The 16,857-nt window shown below is 36.8% G+C and overlaps 1 protein-coding gene across 4 annotated transcripts in view; it reads left to right on the top strand.

Moving 5' to 3' along the window:
• The window catches only part of LOC138758139 (protein transport protein Sec24B-like), a 188,229-nt gene that overhangs the window by 18,007 nt on the left and 153,365 nt on the right, over positions 1-16,857 (top strand). For all 4 annotated transcript variants that reach the window (XM_069926651.1, XM_069926650.1, XM_069926652.1 and 1 more), the window contains one exon: positions 13,550-14,289. In XM_069926651.1, coding sequence (XP_069782752.1) covers positions 13,569-14,289 — 721 coding nt within the window. In that variant the 5' untranslated portion in view covers positions 13,550-13,568. The remainder of the gene's footprint in view (positions 1-13,549; positions 14,290-16,857) is intronic.

A 16,857-nucleotide genomic window follows, 5' to 3' on the forward strand; every position in this document is an offset into this window, starting at 1 on the left:
AATTGATTTTTATGCATTCGTTACCTGTCCTCATTAAGCTATTTTAACTTGTTCTTTCATAAATGTACATTATATTATTTTTCATGTCCCTCCCCCACCTTCATTCAACCCTGAAACACTGGACACCATAGATGCAAATATCAGGATGCTCTTCATTGACTACAGTTCGACATTCAGCACCATCATTGGTTCAGAACTAATCAGTAGCTCCAAAGACCTGGGCCTCAACACCCCTCTGTCTAATTAGAACCTGGATTTCCTCCCTGCCAGACTCCAATCAGTGCAGATTGGCAAGAACATCTCCTCCATAATCTCCATCAGCTCCGGAGCACCACAGGGCTGCTTATGAAGTACCCTTTTCTACCCACTTTACATCAATGGTTTTCAAACTCACATTTCACCTTAAGCAATCCCTTACTAATCACAGAGCTCTTATGGCAGAGAGATTGCATAAGGTGGAATGTCAGTTTAGGGGGGCAGTTTGAAAACCACTACTTTATGTGTATGATTGTATGGCTCAGTACATCAATAAGACCACAAACAAATTTACTGGTGATGCTACAGTAGTGGGCTGCATAAAAAGGGGTGATGAGTCAGCATGCAGGATTGAAAACTTGCAAAATGGTGTAGTAACAATGGTGTAATTCAATGTCACCCAACTTGTGCAATCATATAACAATAAACTTGACAAAACCAAGGAGCTGATTGTGGACTTTAGCAAGGGAAAATCATTATTCCCGGAAAATGGCAACACAGGTAGATGTGGTGGTGAGGAAGGCATGTGGCAGTCATAGGTTAGACTGTAGAGGTGAACAACCTTTTTTTTTAAAACTCACATTCCACCTTAAGTATTCCCTATTGCCATCGGTGCTCTGTGATTGGTAAGGGATTGCTTAAGGTGGAATGTGGTTGCAAAGAAAAAGTTTGAAAACCACTGTTTTAATCGTACCTAATTGACTTATGTGCACAGTTTCACAACTCCAAAGGAAATGAGCCAATGACAATTTTTCTCAATCAAATATTTCAGTAACAATTGGGTCTAGAGAAGTGATTCTCAACCTTCCCTTCCCACTCACATACCACCTTAAGCACAGAACACCTATGGCAGAGAGAATTTTAAGGTGGAAGGTGAATTTATGAATATTTTATTTTAGTTTTCACAGACTTACAAAATCCAATAAACAAAGCCATTCATTTACAAAATGTTACGAGCCCAGAGAACCCTGAAACCCAGCAGCAATAGATATTCACCAAGACAAATGGTTACTTAAACAAAAGTTGCTTTTAATTATCTTGAAAATAGAATCAAACTTTAACTTATCACTATTAACTTAACTTAACCCCTTTCTAATTGTAAGTGCATGTATATGTAATGAGTGTGCAAGTTCAGGAAAGTTCCTTGGTTCACAGTCCAATCTCACTTCTCATTCCTCCAAGTTCTCTGGTTGCAGGCAATTCTTATACTCTGCACAGAATTTAACATGTATAAAGTTCACCAGGCTTTGGTGCTCGAAAGATAAATGGTTACCACTCAGGAAGATTCTTGTCAGTTTTCAGAGAGAAATGTGTTATTCCAGGACATCTACAACTGATGTACTTCTTGCTGACAAAACTTGTCCCTTCAGGGTTCTCCAGAAGATAACCTCTTTCTTTCAGGTGACCACAGAGTTCCTTTTTGTTTCTTTTATTCCAAGTGAAACATTAGACAGCCATTCCTCTCCTCTTGCATGAACCACCAGGGCTTTGACTAGGCCATCTTTCAAACTGGGGCTTCTTGCCACCTTGTCCTGTTCCAGTCCCAGCTGCTCTGCTGGCTGTAACACTGTCAAGTGATCTCTCTCTCTCTCTCGCCCCCTTTGAGAGAAAGCCTGTTTGACTCTCTCTCTCTCTGCTTACAAAACCACATGACCCTCTGACAACAGCAAGCTCTCCTTCAGACAACAGCAGCGCCAATGTGCTCTTTCATCTGTTGCCTTTGGTAAACAACAATCCATTAGTGAATCTCTTGAGCACTCTTCAAAGCTCTTGCAAAAGCTGTTGAGGCCCTGATATGTCTAGCATTAGCAGAGCTCCAGTATTTCAAGTAAGATCTGTTTTAAAGTGTTTGTATGTAACCTACTCTAACAAACATTTCCCAAAAACATATCTATATACTCTGTCACAGTATACATACCCAAAGTCTGTATTTGTCCCAACCCTACCCCCCCACCACTCACCACAGCAAATACATTCCAAAAACTTATCTGGATCCCACTCATCATAGGGCACAAGGCCCCATTCAAGATCTGTAATGAAAAAGAATCACAATGGCAACGTCATTCAAAGAAAACACTAAAAAGGTCCCCGTTCTCCGAATTATGACCAAATTCAAGTTACAACCAATCCTCCTGTCCCCATTACAGTTGTAAGTCGGGGACTAGCTGTATGCAAATTGGAAAATAACACTTGTAAAATAATGGCTTTCAAGTACTCAATGATTGCTGTTTTTTTCCAGAACAAGGGCTCCATTAAGAAGAGTATACAATGGAAATTAGTGGGGTAAACTATGTTGAGTAGAACATCTCTTCCAATGTCACCGGAAAATTTATTTCTGGCTAAAATATATGTTAACAGAATCTGCACTTATCAATCAGTTTCAGCTGGGAAAGCTGTAGACTGGTAAGTTGAAGGAGCAGAGATGGAATACATTGGGTTATTTTCAGTGAGAATCAGCACTCAGATTCCAACTGTTGTAATCAGATTAATGATAGCCTTTTCTTATCAGATACATTTCTAAATGTTATAATTGTATCTGTATCCACCACCTCCCATGCAACTCATTCTATATAATAATCATCCATTGTGGAAAAACCTAGCCCTTAGATCTCCATTAAATTTCTCCCAATTCCTCTTCAATCTGCTCTTGGGTAAAAGATTCTGATGATTTTGTCTGTGACCATCCTTTATAAATATCCTGAAGGTCTCCACTCAGCGTATAACGTTCCAGTGAGAATAGAAATACACCCAACATATTAAATCTTTCCTTATAACTGCAGCCCTCTGTTCTTGGCAACATCCTGGTAAATCTGTTCTCTCTACCCCCTCACTTTCCCCCCATTCAAAACATACTGGGGGGGTTAAAGGTCAATTGGGTGTAAATTGGGCAAATTCATGGGCTGAAATAGCCTGTTACTGTGTTGTACGTCTAAATTTGTTTTTAAATTTGATCTGCTGCATCCTTGGGAAATCTTCTTCACAGTATGACCTGCTGAGTTTCTTCAGAATTGTATTTTTACATTATAAAGATTCCCCAGCATTAATAGCAACAAGTATATTAGATGTGTGTTAAGCTGTTTTGACCAAATTAATACACTTGAGATTCTACTTTTGGTTCCAGTATGTTGCAGCTTGCAGCTGAGATATTTGAGTTTCAACATCAATTATGTACTTTGCATATCATTTAGGTCCTGCAGCTGCTCTTCAATGCTTTTGCCTTTCATCCAGTATTTCCAGGCAAATAAGAAGAGATTTTTTTGTTTTGTATAAGCTCCAATGGGAGAAGTAACTGAGTGTTTCAGCTTTCAGGACAGTCTCATTTGCATGCTTCATTTCAATGAACAGCTCATTTGAGGATCCATGCATTGGTTCAGAACAATGGCGAAACCATGTCTCATTCCACTCTTAACACTGCACAACTGGAAGTCTCCATCCATTCCATCTATAATGTAGGTTTCCTGTATTAGTCAGTTCTCAATGCGGCCATTCTCAATGGTGGCCATACTCGCCCCTTCCCCCGGGGGGTGGCCACAACACATTTAAGGGGAGCCACGGACTGAAATCATAATTTTTAAAATGTTTTTGTATAGTTGGTAGGAGAGAAGTATGGAAGAAACCAACAGGGAAGGGAGTCCATAAACTTTTAAGCAGAGTCCAAAGGGGGCCTTAGCCAAAAAAAAGACTGAGAAAGGGTGATATAGAGTCTCTGATGATCAACTAAATTGTGCCATGATCAATTGTCAAAAGCAGTCTTGAGATCCACAAATGTTACCCAAATAGGATATTTGCATGAAGGTAATTAAAATGGGGATGTGCAATGTTTGAATACTCGGGTATGAAAGTGCTCTGCTCTCAATTATAATTTTCAAAAAAGCATATCTTCATCTCTGGACTTTGTACTTGAAGAAAGAGATAAAAGTTTTGCCTTAATGGTGCATATGCTTATGGTTGCTTCATTTGTCCCCATCGAAAGGCAAAATGTTGCCCTTTGTCCATTCTGGAATTAATTTGTCAGACTAAAACTTTCCAGTTTATTTTTTTGATAACTGGTAGCTCTTCAAACTTCTTTTTTATTTCATGTTATTGAAATTACTGGGATTCCTCCCATTTTCCATGTTACTTGGCAGTTTCAGTTCTTCGGACAGCTCAGAGCAGTTGGTGTTAGAATTTTCTTTAGTTCTGATACCATGGTCTGCACATGTTCTCTCTGTTTTGTGCTGTGGCCCAGGTTCCTTCTTGCACGTGTAATTGGATTGAAATTGAGGAAAGCTTCCCTGAGCTTTCCCTAAATGTGGGATCAATGAAGGACCACTGGTTAAAGATATTTAGTGTTTAAATTTTATTTTTTAATTTATTTATGTTGCAAGTGTCTTTGGTCAGTGGAGCTATTGCTGAATATTAATCCAAAAGTGAAGTTGCAAAAATCCATAGGCTAGAAAGGCAATAATTTTACTGGGTAAAGCTCTCAACTGCTTTTACAGACTGCACAGGTAGAAGGTCCAATACATGAAATAATGGTTCATGTGCCTGTTTTTCAATGCACACTTCATTTTTGTATTTTGACATTGGCTCTTGCATATGATAATGAAAGAGAAGCCACAGCATGTTGTGGCAGAGGCACTTGGCATCCACTTTCATCATCTGACTGTCCTAATGGATTATGGTGTTTTTTAAAATCTTTACTGGAAAATTACCTTTAACTCTGCAGCAATAATGCTTTTTGCTATACGATTACAATTTTTAAAGAATAAATTGAACAAATACATGAACAGGGTAGGTTTAGAAGGATATGAGCCAGACACAGGCAGATGGGACTAGTATGGGTGGGGCATTTTGGTTGGTGTGGGCAAGTTGGGCTGAAGGACCTATTTCAATGTTGTATGATTCTATAACTACATCTCTATGCAATCAAGACTTTGGGGGACATGAATCCATTTTTTTTACAATTGGCAGTTCTGATAAACTGAAAACGTGAACCTTAACTTTTCTGAATAATGCTACACCTGGCCTGTTGCGTAATTTTTGCTTTAAATTTTGGGAGATTTTTGCTGCTACAGTGGTATGAACATTTTTAAGGCACACTCCTTCCTGATTTCTTAGTTGGGTCCTCAGTGTTGGAGGGAGGGCGGGGGGGGGGGGGGTGGTCACGTGATGGAGTAGTGACTGGTTAGGGAAAACCAGACCTCTACAGAGAAACTTGGAAAAAAAAGGTCGAAAAATGTGCCAGCGCACATGCACGATTCTTCATTCTAAAGAAGACGCTGAAGGGAATGGATGCCGACAGCAAGATGCTGATTCGGTAATGGGAGAAGCCGCGGAGAAGACAATGATAGAAACAGGATCAACATGGAGCCAAGGAATGGAGCAAGAGAAAGAAGATCAAGCGGAAGATAAAGACATACAATAAAAAATACAAGGTAAAAAATACACAGATGGTAGATTAGGAATAATTTGACAGTCAAATAAAGATTCTAATGAACACAATAATGGCTGAGTTCAGCACTATTTAAAAAAAACCATGCAAGAGACAAATGTAAAAATGCAAAAAATGGAGAATGCTATGGCAGAAATAAGAAAGTGAAGTTATGAAGTGGAAGACAGAGTGATAGGCATGGAAAAAGAGGTGAATGAGTTAAAAGAAAAATTGGAAGATAGAGATAAGGAGATTAAGAAGACACATGACTTATTAGCCCCAAAAATTGACATTTTAGAGAATTTCAGCATATGTAATAATATAAAAATAACGGCCCTGAAAGAAGGTGAAGAAAGGAGCAAATATAAAAGTATTTATAAAAATATGGATCCCACAGATCTTGGGAGTAGAAGAACTCCAAGAAGAAATAAAAACTGAAAGAGCCCACAGAGCATTGGCGCCAAATGCACAACCCCATCAGAAACTGCGATCCATACTAATAGTTTTCTATTACGATTTGCAACAAGTGAGAAAATATTAGAATTGGCAAGGAAAAGAGTGGAAGAAAATAGGAACCATTGGAGTACAATGGGAAATTTTTTTTTTACCCAGATATAAGCTTTGAACTTTTAAAGAAGCGAAAGGAGTTTAATTTAGCAAAAACTGTACTATGGAAAAAAGGTTATAACTTTGTGTTACAGAATTTAGCAGTGTTGATGATATTCATCCCTGGTGGCCAAAATAGACTGTTTTCAGATCGAGAAGAAGCTCGTCGCTTTGCAGACCGATTCCCAGATAAGCAACAAGAAGAATAATAAAAGAAATATTAAAAGGACTGTTAAGATCATGTATATAAATAAGTTGGATTGTTAATAGTTTGATTACAAATATTTAAGGAAAAAAAAGAGGTTTTAAAAAAAAAGCTTTGTTATATTTTTCAGAATAATATATAGTGATTCTCTGGGGGGGGGCAGCTGAGGAGGGGGGGGAAGATTTGTCCACTGAGAAATCTGTTGACATTTGCGGTATATACCGCAACTCACGAAGAAAAGGGAGTTATGGTTGTCTTGAGAGGTGGCAAGGGCAATTTAGTAAAGGGGGATTTAATGTTGTTTTCTTTAGTAATATTCTTTGGTTTTCTTAAGGTTTTTGTTATTTTCCTACTAGCTGTGTCGTCGCATATAGTAAAGAGTAAGAACAATCCAAAGAGTGATTTTGGAAGAAGGGAGATGGAGGGGTTGAAGAGGTGGGATAGTGGTGAAAATTGATGGGTAAAATGAATACATTGAACTGTATGACTATTAATATTAATGGAATTCACAATCAAATTAAGAGAAAAAAGTTACATTACTTAAAGAGAAAATAGACATAGCATTTATACAAGAAACATTTAACTGAGTTAGAACATGGCAAACTGAAGAGAGTCTGGGTGGGTCATGTTGTGGCACCATCATACAATTCAAAAGCCAGGAGAGCTGCTATATTAGTTAATAAAAATCTGCCAATTAAGATAAATAAAGTAATAACAGACCCAATGAGTAAATACGTAATGATAATGTGCCAGATTTATTCAGAATCTTGGAACTTGTTGAACATTTATGCACCTAATGAAGATGAGCAGGAATTTATGCAGGACATTTTTTTAAAGATGACAGATACACAGGGACACATTTTATTTGGGGGAGATTTTAATTTTAACCTTGACCCATCAATAGATAAAATCGGGAAGACTATTATAAAATATAAAGCAGCTAAATTACATTGAACTCAATGCATGATATGAAGATAGTTGATATATGGAGTAAACAACATCCAAAAGAAAGGGATTATTCATATTATCAACACCCAACCCCAACCAACCAATTTTCCCTTGCAACCGCTGCAATCGTGTCTGCCTGTCCCGCATCGGACTTGTCAGCCACAAACGAGCCTGCAGCTGACGTGGACTTTTTACCCCCTCCATAAATCTTCGTCCGCGAAGCCAAGCCAAAGAGAAGATTCATATTATTCAAAAGTCATAAAAACCTATTCTAGGATTGATATGTTCTTGTTGTCGGCTCAGATTCAAGGGAGAGTTCGAAAGACCGAATATAAGGCAAGACTTTTATCAGACCACTCATCCTTGTTATAGAGGGTATTCCTCTGAAAACATATAGTTGGGGGCTTAACCCTATATTGTTAAAAAGGCAAGACTTTTGGGAATACGTAGAACAAATTAAAATATATTTTGAGACAAATGCAAATTCAGTAACAGACAAATTTATATTAAGGGACGCAATGAAGGCTTTTATTAGGGGACAAATAATTAGTTACACGACCAGGATTAAAAAAGAATATGATCAGGAAATAGAACAGTTGGAAAAAAAGATTGTAACTTTAGAGAAAGATTTAATAAGAAGGGAAGATATAGAAAAAAAGAGAGAATTGACAGAGAAAAAAATGAAAATTGCATACATACGAAGTGGAGAAAAACATTATGAAAACAAAGCAAAGATATTATGAATTAGGAGAGAAAATGCATAAAATATTGGCTTGGCAACTAAATACAGAGCAAACAGCAAGAACTATCAACAGATCTCATAAACCCATTTGAGATTACTGGAAATTTTAAAAAAATTTATAAGCAGTTGTATCAAACTGAAAACCTAGGGAAGAAGGACAAAATAGATGAATTTTTGTCAAACATTGAATTGCCCTAATTACAATCGGAAGATCAAAATAAATTGTTAAAGCCCCTGACAAGAACAGAAATATATGATACACTAATGCCATTGCCAAATAATAAAACGCCAGGCAAAGATGGATTCCCGACAGAATTTTATAAGGTATTCAATCATCTATTAATTCCGCCTGTGACAGAGTATCTAGAGCTGTTTGGGGGATAAATTGGGAAAGATTTGTTAAGCAGGTCAGGCACACAAACACTTTAAAATAGAATTTTTTCAGGAGCTTTTGCAAGAGTGCTCAGACTCATGATGGACTGTTTGAAAAGGCACAATGTACAGCAGCAGCTTTGTCGGAAAAGCAGTTTGCAGTCTGGAAGAACAGGTGATCTTTGCAGGCAGAGGCAGAACAGCTTTGCTTTCAGAGTGGGAAGGAGTGAGGGAAAAGAGAGAGAGACTTTGGTTCCAGAGGGACAAGCTGCCAAGCTTTGGAGAGGACTGGCTGTCCAGTGTTTCCCTTGGAATAGGAGAAGCAGAAAGAAACTCTATGGTGACCTGAAACAAGAAAAACTCTCTGAAAACCCTTCTGAGTGGTAACCATTTACCTGTTAAGCACCAAAGCCTGGTGAACTTTATTAATGTTAACTTCTATGCACAGCACAAGAATTGCCTACAACCAGTGAAATTAGACTGTGAATCAAAGAACTTTGCTGAACTTACACACACACACATAACACACACGTGTGCTTAGAATTAGTAGGGGGTTAAATAGGTTAAGTGAGCCAATAGAGATAAGTTCTTTTGATTCTATTTTCATGTTCAAAGATAATTAAAAGCAACTTTTGTTTAAGTAACCTTTTGTCATGGTACATATCTATTGCTGCTGGGTTTTGGGGTCCTCTGGACTCGTACCACATCCTTCTTAGAGGTAATGAAACATGTAGAAGAGACCCAGAATTTGCCTGACTCATGTAAAACGGCAATAATTACAGTAATTCCAAAAACAGGAAAAGACCCATTGTTACCAACTTCATATAGATCAATATCTTTACTAAATACAGATTGCAAATTAAGAGTAAAATTACTAGCGAATAGATTAACAGACTATGTACTGAAATTAGTGGCTAGATCAGACAGGATTAGAAGAGCGGCAGATAATGTCTAAATTTATTAATTCAATCCATACAGCACAAATAAATAAAGCACCAACTGTGGCAATAGCTCTAGATGCCGAGAAAGCTTTTGATAGGGTGGAATGGAATTACCTGTTTAAAGTGCTACAGAAAATCAAATTACCGGAATTTAAAAAAAAAATTGGATTAGAGTACTGTATAATGGTCTGTTGCAAAAGTGGTAACAAATTGATATGTTTCAGACCACTTTAAATTGTGTAGGTCATTATCACCATCCTTGTTTGCTTTGACGATAGAACCATTGGCAGAGCTGATAAGAAAATAACCTACGATAAAGGGAATAAAAGTAAAAGAGGAAGAATTTAAAATGAGCTTATTTGCAGACGATATAATAGTATATTTAATGAACTCAGATAAATAAATAAAAAGGTTATATACAAAATTGAAAAAATACGGGGCGATATCAGGATACAAGGTTAACATTGATAAAATGAAGTGATGCCAATGAGTAAAGTCAATTATACAAATGCAAAAGGGAATCCCCTTTTAAATGGCAATCACAGGCCATATGTTACCTTGGTATCAGGATAGATAATAATTTAAATCATTTGTAGAAATTAAATTACCAACTGTTAATTTAAAAACTACAGGAAGACTGAGAAATGGAAAGATTTACCATTATCTTTAATAGGGAGAGTAAACTGCATCAAGATGAATGTATTTCCACGGCTACAATATCTGATACAAATGCTATTTTTAAAATTAAATTAAATAAATTAATAATAAAAAATCAAGAGTGGCTTTAGAAAAATTAACATGGGTGTATAAACAAGGAGGATCACAGTTACCAAATTTCAAAAGTAATTACAGGGCAGCACAGTTAAATTTTTATCAGATGGGAGAAAAACTGGATTGGCTCAAGATAGAACTATATATAAATTAGGAGAAAAGGTACCTGAACATTTACTTTATAAATGGAATAAGAAACTCGGGCAACATAATCATCTACCAATACTACATCATTTACTAAAAATATGGAAGAGAAATATGGAGTGAAAGATGATAAATTATCAAATACCAAAAATGTTACTAACACAAAAACCATTCCTTTTACAATAGACCATTTATTTTTTAAGGAATGGGCAAGAAAAGGAATTAAAAGAATAAAAGATTGCTTTTGGGGAAATAATTTATTGACATTTGAACAGTTAAAAATAAATATGGAATATCACATAGTACAATATTTTCATACCATCAGTTGAAGACTTATTTACAAGAAAAGTTGGGAACTAGATTACCTGAGAGTAGTTACTATGAATGCTTAATTACAGACATTACAAGAGAAAAAAATTATTACAAACATGTATAGTAAATTGCAATACAAGGAAAATGATGAAGCAATTTATAAATACAAAAAGGTTGGGAAAAAGATTTAAATATACGAATTGTAATGGAATTTGGGAGATAATTGGTAAAATTAGATTAGGTTACATACATACACACATTTTAAAACATCTTATACGAAATACTGAAGAATTCCTATTCAGTAACATTACAGAAATTATGGAGAATGCTATGCACATTTCACAAGTAGGTGCTAATTGAAATGATGTCATCAAATGAATCGACTGGAGACAGGTCATCTGCATTGAACATTTTTACAAGGCTTCTGACCTTTTTGCAAAGTGCACAGAAAGGTCACTCCTGAGAAGTTTGTTTACCTAAGACAACAGATGGGAACAAAAGACAAATTCCTATTGTTTGCTGGAGAAGGTGGGAGGGTTTTGCAAGTGAGAGAATCACATGGGCTTTTTAGCATTTGGAAGAGGAGAGAGAGAGAAGGGTAAAACAAGTTCTCTCAGCCAGAGTGTTTGTGACACTGAATCACAATTGAAGCAAGCAGGAAGCTTGTTGGAACTGAAACAGAAAGCTCCAGAGCGGTGGATGGCTGGAACCGCTATCTGCCTGATGTTTCTCTTGGAATAAGAGGAACAGATAGGAACTCTGTGGAAGCCTGAAAGAAAAAGGTTATCATCTGGAGAACCATGATGGGGCAAGTTTCATCAGCAAGACATTGAGGTGACTAATGGTGGTACCTCAGTTGTGGAAATCCTGGAACAACAAATCTCTCTCTGCAAACCTCCAAAGAACCTTCCTGAGCGGTAAACATTTACCTTTCGAGCACCAAAGCCTGGTGAACTTTATACATGTTAAATTCTGTGCACAGTGTAAGAATTGCCTGTAACCAGTGAACTTGGAAGAATGAGAAATAATATTGAACTGTGAACTAAAGAACTTTTCTTAAATTTACACACACACATCATAAACGTGTGCTTAGAATTAGAAGAGGGTTCATTTGGGTTAGTTAAGTTAATAAAGATAAGTTAAAGTTTGATTCTGTTTTCATGTTTAGAGATCATTAAAATCAGCTTTTGTTTAAGTAACTACTTGTGGAGAATATCTATTGCTGCTGGGTTTTGGGGTCCTTTGGGCTCATAACAGAATAAAGAATGAAACATGGAAGGAACAATGTGCAGGGACCATGATTAATACAATAAATACATGGTTTCGTATGATACAATATAATTGGCTACATAGACTATATGTTCCACCTCAAAAGTTAAAAGAACAGAATCCAACACTATCGGACAAATGCTTCTATTGTAAACAAGAAATTGGAACAAAAATACATGCAATCTGGACATGTAGAAATGTGAAAAATTTTTGGGAGGATTTAAACCTAATATTAAATAGAATTACAAAAAATAGGATACCAAAACTCCCAAAAATCTTCTTGTTAAATAACATAAAAGATAAAGAATTAGGTCTAAAATTAGACAGGGCTCAAAAAAGATTTATTACGATTGGACTTGCAGCAGCAAAAAGTGCACAAAGATAACTTGGAAACTGAAGCAACCTTAAAAATACAACAATGGTACATAGAAATGAACAAGTGTATTCCATTAGAAAAAAATCCCTACAATCTAAAAGGCAAATATGCTTTATTTGAACAAATTTTGGAGCCATACATAGAGTATATTAGAAACTGCCAATTTCCGACCTCCATCTCTTGACACGATGTTACAATTATGAAAATGGTTAAATATGAAATATTGGATGACACAATTTCTTTTTATTTTCTTTCTCTTTTCTACTATTTATTTATTTCTTCATTTTTTCTTTCATTTCTTGCTTTGAGTTATAGAGGATGGGGAAGAGGGAGAAAAAAGGAAAATATCACTGTATATTTTAATGCTGAATATTTACACATATTGTTACTGCATGGTTCTCAGTGAAGTATTAAATAAAAAATATTTTTAAAAATGCTGCTGTGTTTGAAATTATTTATTTTAAAAATTGCACATTCATGAAATGCCCTATCACAATAAAGAAAATATAATCCCATTTTCACAACATTCATCTCCTGAAATATTTTATAATGAATTAAAACTTTTGAAATGCAGCCAATGTTGTAATATAGGAATTGCCTAGGGAAGCCATTTTTGTACAACAATGTTTCTCAGATGACAATGAATTTAAAAACATGAGAAATGAAGAATAAAAATTAGCAAATAATCTCGTGCTTCACTTCTAATGCTGCATGAGATTTTTGAAGATAATCTGCAAGGGTATACAGGGCTTTCAGAAAAATTTTCATCTGAAAGATGACACCTTCAGTACAAATTCATTTCAGTATTATGCTGAAGTGTTGACTCGGATTACATGGAGCAAGTCTGCAACATGAGCACACTATTTTCTGACTTAAGATGAATGAATGTAGGTAGCTGACAAATGGCTCAAAGCCTTTAAACGACTAATTTGATGTCAAAGAATGGGAGCTGTATTTGGATTATGTAGACAACTGTGATTTAAAATTTATGCCATTGCATGTACAATGATGGAGTAAAAAAAATCACTATTGCTCACCATCTCATCAAGGACATATCCAAGATAACTAAGCATCTATAAAATTGTTTCTATAAAACAATTTGCAAATATGCATTGTTCCTTTGGAATTTTAACATTGGAAATATTTAGTGAGTTATAAACAAGGTGTTTGATATATACAATTTTTTTTATTTCAGACCAAACGCATTATTGTCTATGCAGCAGCCTCTATCTTCTGGTCATGGAGCATCTCTGCCAAACAGCAGTACTGCTCCAGGACGTCATCAGCAAGTGCCCAGTAAAGCACCACTTAGATCAACGGCTGGGCATTGTGACTTCATCACTTACCAGAACAGCTACCAGGTCCCTGTCCAGAACATCATCAGACCTGTATGTCCGACATCATTGGATAATACTCAAGGATCTGGCCAAACGTATAGCACTCTTTCGATGGATTCTTCATTGATTGCACCACGTGGTCCTAACATGATCACTGCCACACCGGTCCAGTCATTTGTAGACACTTCTCAGCAAGCAAGTTACATTACAGAACACTACCCAAGTCAAGTTCCTTACATTGTACCTTCTCAAAGTACTACTCAGGTTCTCTCCACCCATTCTGCTTCTATTAACCATGCTTACCCTGGTTTCTCTTATCAACCAACATCTGTTTTCAACACCCAGCATAATGCTCCTTTAAACTTACAGAATCTACATTTTGCTACCAGTCAGCCTTTATTTAATGCCATGTCTTGTCAAACAAAGATATTGCCAAAATCTGAGCAAGAACATCCCCCTGCTTCTTTTCAACCTTACCATGCTGGAAACACTGGCACTTCATGGCAACCATTAGCTAGAACATCAGTGAAAAAACCAGCAGGGTTTACTACTAAACCTGTTGCCCTTTCTTCCACTGCAAGAAGCGACATGAGTGCAGGTAAGGGATATTTTAGTAATTTTTCCAGTAGAAATGAGAGATTGCCACTATTTTCATTTTGAAGAGCAAATGCAGTTTTCTGTTCTATATGCCTGGGAACAGTCACACTATTAAAAGCAAGAGGATTTATTGTCAAGGAAACTGACAATGTTATTTAAGAAATATTTGGGTGCATACATGAAGAGAGTAGGTTTGGGCAGTGTGGGTGGGATATTTTGGTCGATAGGGGCAAGTTGGGCCAAAGGACCTATTTCCCCATTGTTGGACTGTAAAATGACTGCAGCAGGAAAGTTAAGTAATACTTGAGGACAATGTGAGTGGAGGGAGCTTTTTTAAGAGAAAATCTTTTTTCTGAAACAACTATGTGCCAGAGCCATAAATTGCCCAACAAATAAAAATGAATTGATTACAATCATTAAGAGATTTTGTTCATTATTTTCAATTATATGGCTAGATAATTTAAATTCAAGTGAAACTCAATATCTGGTTATAATCTCTCTCCTATGGGAATTGGGATGTTGCCAGACTAGCAGATTTTCCAGACCATTAGATCTTTCTCTTTTTAATACCCAACACAATTTTGTTTCACTTCTATACATTGCAGTGCAATAAATGTTTCAGTGAACCTGGTGACTTGATCCCATCTGAAATTGAGTAGGAAATAGAACCTAATTAATTTGTCAAAACAAGTACAGTACTCTGGATGCTGGCTGCTTCCACTAACCTACCAATGTTTCTGACCCTGGACCCCAATCCTGGCAGTGCATTTGGCTTGCACTCTGAATTCTACCCTGCTCACAGTCCAGACCCTGGCCTTGACTGTATCTCGTGCTCAAGACTTATGTTTGAGGCAGCTATTTAACTGTCAGGATTTCTGAATTGGATTCCAGATGGTTGGAGTTTTCTTTTGGTTTGATTTAGGAGAATCACTGGAAGAGTACACATTTTTTTACATATGCTGGTATCCCTCTTGATGGTACTCAGCGGAGTACTGGCCTGTTACTGCACTATTTGTTCTGGAGTTCTTTGAGCATGAATCCCCCACATGTTTAAAAAAAATAAATAAATTTGTTTGAGCAATGCTCTGCTGAGGTGTCTGAGTGAATATCTGGGAAATTTAATCTTGTTCTATGTATCGGTACCTTGTTTAACACAAAGGATGCATGCCCTGGAATGATAGCACAAATAGAATCAATGACAGAAGGGATCGTTGTAGCATTACGTATAGAGATGTGCATTACTATTCTATTTTCTTACTTTCCAATTTTGATGACGGTACTTCAACCTGAAACATTAACCATTTCTTTTTGAACAGATGCTGGCACCTGTTTAGTATTTTAAATTGTAGTTTTGATGTACATCAGATTTTTCTTTCTGAAAAATTCATTAACCTCTTTAAAAATAGAGCTTCAATTTGCAAATGTGTAAAAAATAAATTGCTGAATAAGTTTAATGCCGAGACTAATCTCATTGCATATAAAAGTTAATTAAAATAAATAATCCTCATTTTGAATTTACTTGAATTCTTTAATTTCTATAATTGAATCTAAACTTCTTTTTAGCTATTATATTTTGTTACCCTATTCTAGGAGAGCAAATGGGTTCTAATGGATTTTTGCATGTTTAATTTCCTGGGAAGGGAGAACACTCAGATCCTGATGTCTGAATGTAACTTGATGGACATTTTGAATATTTTCATGTTTATTATCTATCTGTTAAGTACATTGTAGTGGAGTGATTACAGGAAGCAATATGAGACTTTAATTGAGATTTCGATCTTGAATGCATCATGAGGATACAACAGTACAACAATTTTAAGATTCAAGATACTGTTTATTGTCAATTTACGTGAGAATTTTCTTAGTTTGCCCTATAGAGGCACACAAAGTGACAGCACCAACATAGTGCCGCTATCAAGACAAGAAAGATAAGTAAAATAGAAACCCTTCAGGCACATTCAGTGTCCCTGTATCTTGCCACCTCCTCCAGTACTTCCACCTCCTGTGTTTGTATAACTGCACAGCCTCCTGTCAGGTCTTGCAGTTAACCCGAGCTCAAAACATCAAAGTCACTGTTGGCTCTGTTCTGAATCCCTAAAGTGATTAGGAATCTGTCAAGGCCAAAGCCCTTCGGAAACTCCTGCTTATCATTGGCAAATCCACAAATCCCATCCATCCCAATATCTGGTTCCCAGCTGGCTACGGTTTGGTGTAGGTCCTTCGGCCCACGAGCCCTAAGCTGGTCCGCTGCTGTGGTCTTCTACCCTGGAGCGTCCTCTCCCAGGCTTTTCCTTCTCGGGTGAGGGTGGTGAGTGTTCTCCTAGTCTGGAGCCTGAAACCCTTGTGATCTATGATGCTGAGCACGGGCGCATCCATTTTGGGCTTAGTCCTTCGATGAAAACAAAATGCTGCTGGTGCAATTCTACAGGCAATTTAAACCTGCACAGGGCTGTTGAGTAGAACGACAGGGCAGTAGGACCCAGCAGAGTGCTGAAAGACTCTGCTCCTCCACATCCCATGTCCACATAGTTCCCTGCAATTCTATCTTTGCCTCAAGTTCATTGTTAAA

Source organism: Narcine bancroftii, chromosome 3 (genome assembly GCF_036971445.1).
Source record: "Narcine bancroftii isolate sNarBan1 chromosome 3, sNarBan1.hap1, whole genome shotgun sequence".
NCBI classification, from domain to species: Eukaryota; Metazoa; Chordata; class Chondrichthyes; order Torpediniformes; family Narcinidae; genus Narcine; species Narcine bancroftii.